The sequence below is a fragment of the Pectinophora gossypiella genome, chromosome 20, assembly GCF_024362695.1.
Source record: "Pectinophora gossypiella chromosome 20, ilPecGoss1.1, whole genome shotgun sequence".
NCBI lineage: Eukaryota > Metazoa > Arthropoda > Insecta > Lepidoptera > Gelechiidae > Pectinophora > Pectinophora gossypiella.
The window spans coordinates 7156949-7171879 of record NC_065423.1 but is presented as its reverse complement, the minus strand read 5'-3'; the positions used below and the strand labels follow the sequence as shown (position 1 = coordinate 7171879).

The 14931-nt window shown below is 37.1% G+C and overlaps 1 protein-coding gene across 1 annotated transcript; it reads left to right on the top strand.

Moving 5' to 3' along the window:
* Positions 1 to 3563: 3563 nt before the first annotated feature.
* On the top strand, positions 3564 to 11135 carry LOC126376054 (serine protease 29-like). Its single transcript, XM_050023219.1, has 5 exons — positions 3564 to 3701; positions 5449 to 5620; positions 6139 to 6385; positions 7409 to 7555; positions 10873 to 11135. The coding sequence occupies exons 1-5, from the start codon at positions 3641 to 3643 to the stop codon at positions 11017 to 11019; spliced, it is 774 nt and encodes a 257-aa protein (XP_049879176.1). The 5' UTR covers positions 3564 to 3640; the 3' UTR covers positions 11020 to 11135.
* Positions 11136 to 14931: the final 3796 nt, after the last annotated feature.

The window sequence follows — 14931 nt, the reverse complement described above, 5'->3', positions numbered from 1 at the left end:
ATTTATTATTATTTATATAATTTAAATACTTTCATCTCGAAAACAAAACCTCTGTTTCGGTTTAACCGGCTACACTGCAATCTAATTTGCACAGACTTTAATTTGCACAAGCAAACAAATGCTTGCATGCTTACACGTGCAAATTATAATTAAGTACTGTAAATAAAATAGCGTGTAGCCGAAGCTTATTAAAGCTACCATCACCACACCCCGGACACTTCATACAAACAACCTCGTTTTACACAGACACTACACATTGACGCTATCGCACACGCGCGTCTGTATGTGTGACGTCTGACGCAATACGATTCTAATCTAAACTATGTCCGAGGGGGGTGAGGTAAACCTAGCTCAAAGGCTGGTGGGGAGAGGAGAGTTACCGTTCTTTACGTAGTATTATTCCTTATTCTATGCCATCGCATAAAACATTTAGCTCTTACATACATACATACATACATACATAAACTCACGCCCGTAATCCCTAGTGGGGTGGGCAGAGCCACAAGTAATCAAAGACAACTCTCTTAATTTAGCTCTTAGGAATGAATAAATAATCTTTTTTGTACATATGGGATCATATCTGCAATATAATCTAGGAAATTAAGGAAATAGCGTGCTCGCTATAAATCACGTTAGTAAAATGGCGTATCACAGCAGAACAGCGTGGGAAGCACTTAACCTTATAGCCTTTGGGGACAGCCTAAATTGTCCTCATTATCTCTGATAAAATTTATTTAAAAGTTAAACGTGTCTGTGCAATTTAGATTCCATTGACCTTTAAACATATTATTATATTTCGTTTCATTCTCGATCTCCCTCTTTCAGACAGTTCGTTTGTACCTACGTAAGGGTTATTCAACCCAGACACTCTACCATATAACATAACATTAACAGCCTATATACGTGAATAAAGTGTATTTGTATTGTATTGTATTGTTCTCTTTCTCTGCCCACCTCGAAGGTACACGGGCGTGATTTTCTGCATTTACGTATAGTAATAGGTAAGTATTGTAGCTTTCTAGACACAGACGTTTAATCTTCGAGGTCTATCGTCAAGTGTTCTTTGGTCAAGTTTCTCTTTTTGTAACTCAGACAATTTTTTTTATCATGGAATTTCTCATTTGCTTATCGCTACTCGCTAGCATTGAAACCAATACCACGAGCTTCATTTTTCGCTCAACAAGAAAAGTTGAGAAATGGTGAGCGAAGCCAGCGAAATTTAATTTAAAATGGAGTTATCAAATTGATAATACTGGTAATAGAAGAGTCTTAACAGATTAATATACGTACCCTATTTAGTCCTGATCGAATATCGCGTGGCGTAGCACAGTGACATGGGTTCGATGGGTTCTAAATTTGAATCCCTGCTCGGACACCAACTGCATTCGACTTATGAGTTTGATTTCATGTTTGGATAATTGATATCACGTTCCAGGGTTTGTGCCCGTTTAATGGCAATAGGCAGGCCCGCTATTACGTGGGACTTAAACAGCTGGTGAGAAGTGGGTTTACATCTAATCGCCTCTGCCCATACCTACAGGGGTACATCCGTGATGTTTTTGTATGCCATCCGAAGCAAACCTATACAATAAGGCAGTGAGCCGTACAGACATGAGCAATATCATGTGCCAACATTAAAACCCTTGTCGCACTATCATATTTAACATTTAATGAGACTTACGGTTTAATTTGTCAAAAAAGTCAATGTGACATGGTTTCAAAGTGTATACATATTAGTACTCGTAACCGTACTTAGGTATTACCCCATCTATGTTGCGGTATTTATAAAGAGCGTGCTCTCTATGCGGTCTTAAATGAAGATTGGTATCTTCATTTATTTACTACACTTATATTTTTTATTGAGTGATAGAGTGAGAAACAGTGCGATAAGAGAGAGAAGAAACAATGTATGTAAAAGACGATATAGTGACTATGATTGAGAAGAGAATGTTAAATTAGTTTCTGCACAGAGCGGATGAAGGATAATAAGATTACGAAAGCAGTATATAAAGCGAAGATTGGTGGTAGGGCTGGCATAGGAAGACCTAGAAGGACGTACATTGACCAAATTGGAGATGTCCTTAGAAAAGGTTCAGTAAGATCTACTCTGTACCGGCGTGCGTATACGAAGGATTGATGAATGTAGAGGAAGCAAGAGAAGTATCAAGATCGAAGCAAATGAAATTCCATAGTCTCTGCTTACCCCGGTGGGCAATAGGCGAGAGTTTATGTATGTATAATACGTACTTTTTAATGCGACCATACTTTAACCCACTATAAAAAGTCTGGCGCAGCATTTTTGTTGGCAACATTTTACAACCCTATATATTTGAACTAGTATGGAAGGAGGCATCATAAAAGGCTTTTATGGGCAATATTCGAGCTTATCGGATACACCGTACTTGTAAAAGCTCATACTAGCTTAAATTGTTTGCTACCAGTAAGCTTGCAATATTCTGTAACAATTTGTAAATATGTGAGCAAAAAATTTAGAATTATTTCACGCCATTCCGAGACAACAAAGTTCTTTCTAACCATCCAAAGCCAGTGATTCTAAACTGGTGGTTCGCAAAGTCATCAAGATTTTAAACATCATCATCAGGCTGATCACCTGATTGTCCGAAAGAAAGATGATACGTGCTTCGGAAGGCACGTTAAGCCGTTGGTCCCGGTTACTACTTACTGATGTAAGTTAGTAGTCGTTACATTTATACGTAGTATGGTAGGGTTGATGGAGTTGGTAATCCATCCCACAACCCACACGATAGAAGATGATCATCATGATCATCTCCCTAGCATAATCCCGTTTTTCACAGGGTCCGCTTACCTAACCAGAAGATTTGACAGGTCCGGTTTTTTACAAAAGCTACTGCCTGTCTGACCTTTCAACCCGCGAAGGGAAAACCAGCGCAATACAGGTTAGGTCACATAACTCAGAAAATGCATTTTTCTGAAATGTGGATTTCCACACGATATTTTCCTTCACCGCTGAGCACGTGGTAATCATTTATGATCCAAAGATGAATTTGAAACAAATTCTACAATCATTGGTTTAGGCCTGTGCTGGATTCGAAACTGCGACATTAAAGTGAGAGGCAAGCGTTCTACCAGCTGGGGTACCACGGCTCTCGCATTCACTACTTAGCTGTATTTTAGTATAACACTATACTTTTAAGCGAACATATTACCTATCTTGTTAGTGGAAGAAATTATAGATAGGCAAACCTACATAAGATAATAATTACTTTTACGAATAAATAACGCACAAAAGGCCACTTTCAAGCAGGAAATTAAAAAAGAGAATATTATTTTCTGAGATAAAAGGAGATGGTTTCACGAATCGTAAGAAAGTTAAAAGGGCATTGAACCTTATCCTCTGATCTGACGAGATACCAAACACTTACAAAAACCTTAATAGTTTTAACGTTTATTTATTATACACGCAACATCACATAGTGCAAACAGCCAATGTTGGTAAGTACGCATGATAACGAAAGCCCAAACCAATTATTTTTAATTTGATAACAGTAATAATCATTCATAATCAAACGATCTCCATAGCGGGTCACAAAAAATATCATTATAGAGAACTTCGCAATACATTAACAGTCGTTTATAACCGAACCACGTATTTTTAATCATGCTATCCTTAAAAACAACATTGGTTTTGGTCTTTTGGGTAACTTTGTCCTGCAGTAGAGGTAAGTGAAATCAGAAATCAGAATCATTTATTCAACGTAATTATCATGGATAAACTTGTTGAAGGTCAATGTAACATTTTTGAATTTACGTCATTTCGCAAGGTGTTATGGCTGAGGAGAAGAAATGACAAGAAACTGCAACAGCAACACATCTTTTAAAAACCAATGAGGATATACATTACAAGTTATTTAATGACTAGAGGAACACATTCAATACCAGACATTTTTATCATTTAGGTAGTCATTAATCTTATAATAAGCTTTTTTACATAAAGTAAGCTTCACGTGAGCTTTAAATGAATGCGTGAGTGATTTTGTAAATTATATATTTTTTGTTTGTATTTCTCAAAAAGCGATAACGTAATTAATTATCTAATCAAAGGTGAAGGCAAAGGTAAAACAGGGGTGGAAGGCAGAGAGAAACCCCTGCCCTATTTTTCCGTAAAAAAAGTAGCATGAAGAATGCTACACCGATAAGAGCGTGCCTCTTAAATTAATGATGATTAAAGGTGAAATAAGAGGCTGTATGATTGAAAAAGTTATAAATAATATTACGTACAGTCATGGGCAATATCATGTATCCACTTTAGAACCCTATCGCACTATCATGTTTGACATTTAATGAGACTTACGGTTTAATTTGTCTAAAAAGTTAATGTGACATGGTTTCAAAGTGTATACATATTAGTACTCGTGGCCGTACATGCTCTAGGCCCATTATCTATTTGAGATTTTAAAACGATATACTTGAACTTTGTACTATAATCCTATCAACAAGATTCCGACAAATGTCCGATAAACATGTAATAAAAAAGTTAATAAAAAGGCCAAAAAACTCAAAGCGATAATAGTGATATTGACGAAGAAAATCGAGTTCCCTGTAACCACTGATTCGACTTTTAAATCCCGCTTAATTATGTGATGCTCCCTGGCCGAACTATAAATAGGAATTGTATAATATTTTATTGATATAGTTAGAAATTGTGTACTGAATAATGGCTCGGCCAGGGAGTCAGTGAGCAACACACCGCTGAATTCACGCTAAGACGGGAAAATATCAGTCATTTTTTATTTTTATTTAAAAGAGTTAAGGGAATAAACCCAATGAATAGAGGCTTCTTTCCCTTAACTCTTTCGCCATGATTTAATTAAAATCCAGAAAAAAACATTAATCCATCAAAACGCCTCGAAATTTTAATTAAAACAATAAATTAAGTGACTTCAGCTTTTGAAACAGATAAATTGATTCGACTATTTTCGTTGGAAATACAGGATAAATATTGAAAAAGTGATTTATATGGGCAGTCGGTGGTTGGAAATGATTTATTGCCTTAAATACGAGTATAAAAATCCTGAATACATTGTTCGGACGCTTTATGAATGGTCAATGGAATAATGGGTCTGAGTAATATAAAGAAAAATATTAAACGCACTGGGATGCTTATTGAGATAAAATCTAGATGCCATTTGTCTTCAAATAAGGAAATAAGGAATCCTGTCCTAAAACTCAGACATAGAGATAAAATTCGATTAGTATTAAGCTATAAGTTTGAGCTATAAGTAACTAAAATATAGCTCATATTGAATATTCTTGCAACTTCAAGCAGGAAAGTGGAGAGATCCTTTAATTTCTAATACTCTCAACGCATTCGGATTGTCTCTTCATCTCTCTCCTGTAACTCTGCGTCCAAGACGTGTCCACTCAGTGGCAGCTTTCAATAACGAATATATATTTTTCACACCACAGCCAGCCGACTTCCAGACCCTGGAAATGTAGGTATCGTGGGCGGTCACAGCATCTCCATAGAGAAAGTGCCCTTCATGGTATCACTAAGGTTACGGAATGGCACATTCCATTGGTGCGGGGGATCCATCATACACGCCCAGTTTATATTAACTGCTGCACATTGTATAATGCCGTAAGTATTAAACATATTATCTCGCTTTCACGCCGTTTTAAAATGTGGATCGACAGTGGCTAGTCAATATTGTTATTGTTCTCTCATGCACTCGTGAGTGAGAGCCCTGAGGGTCATATCTCAAGGACACCATGGCCGCGTCACCAACAAAATATATGCAACTGGTGAGGTAGCATTTAAACAACTGCATACATCACGAAAGCCTAGTGAAATAGGGCTTAGCGTTCGCTATTTACAACTCACGAAAAAATCATCATCATCATCATCTCCCTAGCTTATTCCGTTTTTCACAGGGTCGACTTACCTAATCTGAAGATTTGACAGGTTCGGTTTTTTACAGAAACGACTGCCTGTCTGACCTTCCAACCCGCGAAGGGAAAACCACTCACGATAAAATAATTTTTTTTTTTTAGGTCCACGAGACTTCTCCTATGTCAGCGTTGGCACCAGATTTGACAGTAATATAATTTTCAATGCTCTAAATCAAATCTTAACAATACCAATCATACCGTTTTCAGGAACCAAACCTACACAGTGGTTGTCGGCACCGACCACCTTGAAAAAGGGGGAACCCTTTACAACGTCTCCAAAATAATCACCCACGAAGAATACTCCACCAAAACCTATGACTTTGATATCTGTCTCATGAAGCTCAGTACGCCTATATCGTTTGGACCGAAAGTAGCTAAGATTGCTTTGCCCGGTGAAAATCTTCATGTGAAAAGGAATACTATTCTCTCCGTCACTGGTTGGGGAAGCACCGGGGTAAGAAAAGAACCTGGGGGGTTAAAAATGGCACATTACATCAATTCATCCAAAAAGCAATATTGCTGTTTGACATCTGTTGACATTGCGCACTTTTATATGACTAAGTGTCAATTTGAAATATTGCTTTTTAGATGAAATGCAACAGTAACGCCTTTTTAACCCCCTCGATATGATTGAAAAAGTATGATTGATCATAAAAGAAGATAAACTTCTTATAACGGTTTGTAGATATACATAACTTCCGTTTATTAAGGGGATGCCTGTGCCCAGTAGTGGGACAAATAATCTTTAGATGAAAAGACTTTCTTTTTTCCAGTCAAGGCAAGTTTAACTTACGTTTTCTTGGTGTAGGCAGGGAAATGGGTGTTTTTGTTAATTCCACCTACTTGCCTAGTGTTGTACAAATAAGTTAGAAGAACGGCGATATGCCCAATTGGATTAGTCAGAGAGAAGTCATTAGGACATCCATCGCATGAAGAATCTTTCACTGCTCTTTATTCGGCACAGATAATCATCAAATCAAATAATATAGTCTTTTATACGTAAGTAATCATAAACTTTAGTAAGGAAACCTCCAGAATCAGCTATTACACAAAGGCAAAGCTTTAAGCAGCAACAAGTGTCATAATTCAATTCTAAAGTACCCTGGGAAGTTGGAAGTTTATGAATGGCTTCAAAGTTTAGAAGTTAAAGAGACAATTAAGAAGACATACTCGTACCACCTGCACAGAGCACTGCAATTTTTGCACTGCCTTCTGTGCCAAAAGCCCGAAATCTCGGCCGTACAATTTCATGCTTTATGACTTTTTCCATTATATTTGAAAATGTGATAATGAAATTCTTCAATCCTCTTGATGGAAACGATGGATGTAGTGGCTGATTGTTTCCTCGAACATAATATTTCATTTAATTTGTGGAGCTGGAAAACATTGATACTCGAACCTTGAAACCACTCCGCTAGATTGGAAGATAATTGAGTTTCCTATAATATAACATAACATAAAATAACATTTTGCCCAGGTGAACAGCACAGTTTCCAACGACCTCTTGCAAGTGTCCATATCGCTGGTGTCGAATAAATCCTGTCGGAGAACTTACGCCAGGTACCTTCGATGGATCAGCCCGAGGATGCTCTGCGCTGGGGGGAACGGCAGAGATTCTTGTCAGGTTGGTGTTCATTAGCCAGTACGCATTTCCACACAGCTTCACACACTCAAACTGATAAACATATCTGCTCCGCTCCGATTTGCACGTCTTCGCTTTGGTGGAATCCGGGACTTACATTTGAATAACGACCAATTTGAGTAACATCATAGAATAAGGAATACGACATAAAGAACAGCACCTCTCCGCTCCCCACGAACGGCTTACCTAGGTTTACCTCACCCCCTCTCGGTCTTACTTTAGTCTTCAATCGTATGGCGTTAGACGTCACACACACAGATGTGCATGAACGATATCGTCAGTGTGTAGTGTCTGTGTAAAACAAGATGTTTTGTATGAAGTTTCCGGGATTTGGTAACATATCAAAATACTATTTGACAATATCCAATAAAATAAAATTATAAATCTTACGAAGAATTCCCGAGAAATGCTTAAGCTGAACGTGGTCCACGTTTTCCAATCGCGCTAAATCCTACGTAGAAGCAAAGGAGTTATTAGTAAATCAGCCAAATGTAATAATATTTACAGAACATAACCAGGGTATTTTCGTTCCACTAATGAGCGAAGGTCGCCCTTCAATGAATTGGAAAGCAAACGAAATGTAACATACTTTCTCGCTACTTCGTTGCGGATCAGAAGTAAATTTCACAGCTCTTTGAAATCAGACCTTTTAATATTTCTACACATTCACAACACGCGCTTTTTTTGTGACTCATTGTAGATTTGCCGCAGATGGCATTAACTACTTGGCCGGAACAACACGCGCGTGTCCCTGTAAGGTGGGTAAAGCCGGAACTCATTATACACGAGTGAACGGCAGATAGTTACCAGTACTGCAATCAGCCATCCCTCAATCAGCGCTTATCGCTATCGACCCACTAGGGTCGATTAATTCTTTTAAATATTCTTCCTCTCAGACCACGCCCTGGGCCGAGGTTCGCGCCCAACTGGGCACCCTCAGGCCCGTTGTCTTAAACGTTGCACCGGGTGAGAGCCTTCAGCGCTCCCCATTTATCCGACCAAGTAGTTAATGCCATCTGCGGCAAATCTACAATAAGTCACGTCAAAAAAATGCAAACAGCCAATTATCTAGTAGATAGGCTTGCAAGAAGTTGACTAGAATACGGTAAAACAGACTCAAAATCTACAATGTACAAAACAGACTAAAGACTCTCAACCATGACCCTCTTAGGCTTAGAAGGCGTGAATATCCTTTATCTCAAGTATTTGTTGAACCACATAAAGCTCAGTGGCTTTTAAAATCGCACTTGAACATCTGAAGAATCTTTACAGAAGGAGGCACTTGTTGAACCTCTTCATGATAATGATTATTAGAGGCGTCTCTAAGAGGTTTTTCTCTGACACTTTATCAGGTCTTAAATGTGAAAACCCTTCTTGGTCTTAAGGTTTTTTGTTTTAGATAATAATTTTATTAATATTAATATCTGGTTCTTCGAAAACACGATATTTATTATTATTTTTAATTATGCTTGTACTTATAAATTATATTATTTTATGACTTGAATTAATATTTTAAACAACAATGATATTTAAAATTGACAAATGTTTATGTGACTAATTATTAGGTACTTACTTAATTCCTTGATGCATAATACTGACATTATTTGTAACATTGTACGTCCGACATGGACATGCTTGAGGAAAATGTAATTAAAAATAAAAATAAATAAAATAATGTTTGACACCTGCATGTATGTAAGTACCTACACAGCTCCACAATAAATGTTTCTTGTTTCTTGTATATACTTATTTAGTAAGATATTTTATTTATTTATTTATTTATTATTCAGGTAATCAACAGCTTATATAGTATACATAGTAGTGATATAATATTTTAAGCAACAAGAAAGCCAATTATAGATTACCCCGGGTTACATATGAAACGTGTAGGTATCACTTAGTTTACAATTATACATAGAAAATCCTTCGATATATGTATATTATGATCGAAGTAGGAAACAAACAAAAATTAAGAAAATTATGCCTGGTGTTGGTCACCATTCCTCATGAACAATCGCATAAGCCATTACTACTACATGCACCCACAGAAAATAAATTTCAATATCAACTTGCGCTCATATTCACTAAGGAAGTAAGCAGAGTAATTCAGTCAGAAATGAATTATCAGGAGATATAGATTACCCCATAATAGAACAAACATACCCCACACTTACTTTAATATAGTCACCGATCATCGCCTCTTCGATTAAGTACCTGAATAGGTACTAATAAAATTAAGTCTTCACCGGTTAGCCCTACGATATTTAGAATCGAATACTAAGGACTGGCTTGTTATTCGCTGAACCGATGAAGCAATAATCTACTAAGTAACACACTCTATGTCGTTGTCTTCTTCTATAATAAAATATTAGTAAGTAATTTGTTTTTTGAACTTTGACTTGGTACATACGAATGGGAATTTTGTAACATTTTAACCATTTTGAAATCTTAGGCCTACTTGAAACCTTCCAGTCTACGATACGGTGAAACATCTTGATGAGTTTTGTTTATCGCTTTCGGCTGAAGAAAGTATTTTTTTGTTCTGCCTTTTTCGAAGATGCCTCAGATGGCATTTACTACTTAATTAGCGCTGGACAAATGAAAAACGCTGATGGCTCTCATCCCATCACGGTGTGGTCTAGCATTCTCCATTCTTGTCTATCAAAGACCAATTCTTTAACTTCCTTATAAGACATGACATTCGCCTTCTCTTTAATCTGTTCCATGTAAGATCTTCTTGGTTTGCCCTTCCTCTCTTTCCTTGTAGCTTCCCTTCTATAGCTCTGGGAAGGATACTCAGTTGGGTGCCAAGGCCAACCTCGGTTGACGAAGGTTGTCTTCTTTTCTATCGTGTGGTGTCAGGGTTACTATTGAGTTGCTGCCGAAGGTCCCTGACATGGCTCATGTAACGACTACTTACTTACATCAGTAAGTAGTAACCGGGACCAACGGCTTAACGTGTCTTTCGAAGCACGGATCATCCTACTTTCAGACAATCAGGTGATCAGCATGTAATGTCCTAACCAAACTAGGGACCACAAAGTATTTTGTGTGATAATTATGTCCCCACCGGGAATCGAACCCAGGGCGTCCGGATCGTGAGCCCAACGCTCAACCACTAGACCACGGAAGTCGTTGGTGAAGGCAGTAATCAGTAATGAAACATACTAAATAGTAGAACCTTGTTTTTGTGTGAATGAGTAATAATACTAATGAATTTTATGTTATATTTTATATGCTTCATAAATAACTGTATTGTATTGAATGAATTGATCACAATTTCTGCAATATAATTCCAGGGTGACAGTGGGGGCCCGTTAACAATGGGAGAAGTACTGGTGGGAGTGACGTCATTCGGCAGAACGTGTGGAATCGAGCCTGGAGTATACTCCAAGGTTACAACCTTCCTGCCTTGGATCCAACATCACATTACACAGAACCTCTGAATTATTAATCGAAAACAATTTTTATATCACTTCATCAAACCTGTTCCAAAATGTTAAGCATTTCTAGACTCATATGTAATTATAAATAGGTACTAAATAAATATTTACCTAAGTAACTGGCTCCTTTCCTCTGACATAATAACGAGTAAAACAAAATAATATAAGTACATAAACATTTTAGCTTCAAACATTTTTTTTTTCTTTTTTTTTTAAATAGATATAAAGAAAAAAACTTACTTCATTAGGATATTAAAAAATACAAACTCCGTAATTTAGGTGCTAAATGACAATATAATGTTTCATTACTTTTTCATAAAACTCAGAAACAAAGGTCGTCAGGCACATACAGCCGTACGATATTTTTTATGATATTTTATAACAATTTAGGCACACGTTCCTTTGAGCCTGTTAGCCCGAGGATATCTTTTATATTTTTTACTCGTAAATAACAAAGTAAGGTAAGGTAGGTATAATAACCATTTATAAAAAATCTAAAAAGATTTTTTAGGAAGGTGTCTTGTTTGAGAAAATTATTTCTTTAGAAAGTTTAGTATGAATGAATAGAAAATTTAACTTATTAGTTAGTAGATTAGGTTCTTTGTACTTGCTACTTCAGGGAAAGTATATAAATAGAGTACGCTAGCTGCTTATAGACAAAACCACATAACGATTTTGTGAGGCTTTTCGGCGGGAAACGGGAACGGGACAGTTGCTTTCTTCATTGAGTAATCTAAATAATTAATACGAAGTGGTGTTTTGTGGTTAATGATCGCATTAAGTTAGTCGGAAGACATTCGCGAGTGTTATTATATTGGAGTATTCAATGAACAAAGTGTATCTGCCTATTTTCGCTTCGTGCCGGGAAGCCGCTTCATAACTCAAAAGTTTATGCGGACTTTTGAGTTAATTCGTTTGGGGTTCGGAGTAGGAGTCTACTCCGAGGGTGGGGGCTTAGGTTTCATCATCATCACCTTTCATCATTTCATTAATCATCAAGAAAAAAAATACGTCAGACATGGCTGTATGGGCATAGTTCCCTTTGCCTTACCCTTCGGGGAAAACCAAAACAAAAAAAAAAACGATTTTGTGAAAAATTACCTTCGGATCTGATTTTTGTTAACAAAATCTCGCAAAAGAGTAGCTAGTTTCCATCCAGGTATAAATTATACCCATAAAGCCTCTTTTATACCCGGAAGGAAATTAATTGAAAGAATTCGCGGTTTTGTTGAAGAAAATCATTAGAATGTGATTTTTCAAAATGGCGGTCACGTCGTTTCCAATATAAGGCGTCATGCTAATCGAAGTTGCATATATCTATCTAACTAGCGCCTACCACACCACACGGCGCATACCTAACGTGCGCTTCGCTTCCAGGAATAGGAATATGAGATTATACACCATAAACATCTTATACACGTCTAACTACTGGGCACAGGCCACCCCTCAATTAACCGGAAAGGGATATCGAGCATACTGCACCACGCTGCTCCACTGCAGGTTGGTGGAGGTGTTTTTTACAGCCAGGGCCAACAGCGTAACGGCACGGATTTATCTTACTTTTTCGGACAATCAGGTGATTCACGCCTGCAATATACCCAGACAAAGGGCAATCTCTCATTGTTCAAACCTGGACCTCCAAATCGTGAACCCAACACTCTAACCAAGAGGCTGTAAGATTATTATTATTATAACAATATACATTCCAATAAAAGTCCGGGACTCCATAGGCCCCTGATATGGAAATGACATAAAAATAAAAATAATTAATGTATTTATTATGGCAACTCGGTCTAATTGTTAGTAATACAAAAAAACACTTAAATACTAAGGTTAGTAAAATTTACCGAAGAACAATATAATTCATAGAACATTTGAATGGGAAGCGATTAACAATATCTGCATGGTACCTATATCAATAGTAAAAAAATTATGTCACCGTTTTCAGGCAAGCGAACACAGCATAAACATAAGTAAGTAGGTACCCCCTTACTTTCCGCCTGACATGTCCCAGTGAAATGTCAGGAAAACTCTCAGCAAAATCTGCGTTCGCTAACAAAAATCGCATTAAGTAAAAACGCGAAATCACTTTTCCATGCGGTCCCTCGGGCTGCGTTATCATGATGAACGCGAGACGTGCGCGTGTTTCGTGAGGCGCTTAGCTTGAGAAATACGCTTCGTGGATAGGAAACACGCGTACTACGACTGTGACGGTTTTTTTTTTACTTTTTTTAAAGCTTTATTTTCTTTATCAGACACAAAAAAAATATAAACAAAAGTAGTAAGTAAGTACCTATATTATTGGACAGAATGTCCAGTTTATCTTCGTGAATTTGCAACGAATCCGGTTGTTTAAAAGACTTTATAGTGGCAATAAATGTCACACATCATCATACAATGTAACTTATCTACACATTACGATGTTAATCTTATATTATTGGGCATTCTGCCCCACCTAAGTGAGCGCAGCGACCGATCGTGAGCAAAGCACAAATAAATATCAACAATATACAATATTAACAAGTTTTCTTAACATTACATAACCGACCAATACAAAGTATCGGTAATAACCTACCGTGTACGTATCTACGAAGAGGTAGGCAGAAGTGAATAGTACAGTCATGAGCAATATAATGTACCCACTTTAGGACTCTGTCGCACTAACATATTTGACATTTAGTAAGACTTACAGTTCAATTTGTCAAAAAAGTTAATGTGACATGGTACCAAAGTGTATACATAATTAATGCTCGTGACTCGTGACCGTACACCCACTCCTCGTCAGCTATGTTTAAGTCCCATTTAATAGGGGGCGAGCCTATTGCCATTAACGGGACACAAATTCTGGAAACCACATGATATCAATTTTCTATGATCCAAACATAAATTCAACGTCATGAAGTCGAATTCAGTGGTTTATACCGCGAGGGTAAGCCACGCGTTCGCCGAACACGGCTAGATTATAAAACATAATTTCGTAGAAAAATAATTATGAATATTATTCATAGTCGAATAAGGAACGTACGTATAAAATGGCAATCCTAGATAGGTTTACCTCACCCCCGTCAGTCTTACTTTAGTCTTCAAGGCGTCATACGTCACACACACAGATGCGCGTATACAATAATGTCAATGTATAGTGTCTGTGTAAAACGAGGTTGTTTGTATGAAGTGTCCGGGGTGTGCTAATGCGAAGCGCTGAGGAACGCTCACCAAGTGGTAGGAATTCGCATGCAATAGATACCTACGTAAACCCTAACCAAAAAGTTATTACATAATTAACATAGGAACTTAGAAAGGACGCCATCTATTTTTAAAATAAGTAGAGATACTTCTGTCAAAAATTATTCGTCTACGTTTTCTTGGGATTTGGAATTTACGTGATATAAGAGAAATGTGCCAACACGTCTAACAAATGCTAAAACTACGTGGCACTTAATGGTAGGGTAACCATAATATTAATGAATGAAATAAATTCTGATATTTTATTTTTATATCAAAATATGCAACCAAGTAGCAGTATAGAAAATAAATAGTAAGTAGGAAGAGAAATATATATAGGATCTTAGTGGCATCGTAACGAAAACTGATTCAGACCATGATTCTGAGTTGATATTAAGTAGAATTTTAATTTCCGTCGCAAAACTATGAACAGCCTGTATGTACATATATGTAGAGTGTAGAGTTATCTCTATGATAATAAATTCACATATATAAAAAGGAAAGGATGTTTGGTTGCCTATATGTTATGTTTGGATATATCTGGCTTAATAGTCGATATACACCACATCACAAACCACGCCTATTTCCCATAGGGGTCGGACAGCACGAAGCAAAGTAATGTTTTCATTACCATAGACTTAAAATCAGAAAATCCTCGCATAAATCGAAAGTGTAGCCACCGCAAGTCCACAG

Excerpts from the sequence above, each read along its gene's own strand:
- LOC126376054 (XM_050023219.1), top strand. The coding sequence starts at position 3,641 with ATGCTATCCTTAAAAACAACATTGGTTTTGGTCTTTTGGGTAACTTTG. Across the intron at positions 6,386-7,408 it reads CTGGTTGGGGAAGCACCGGG|GTGAACAGCACAGTTTCCAA; the intron begins GTAAGAAAAGAA and ends CATTTTGCCCAG. Across the intron at positions 7,556-10,872 it reads ACGGCAGAGATTCTTGTCAG|GGTGACAGTGGGGGCCCGTT; the intron begins GTTGGTGTTCAT and ends ATATAATTCCAG.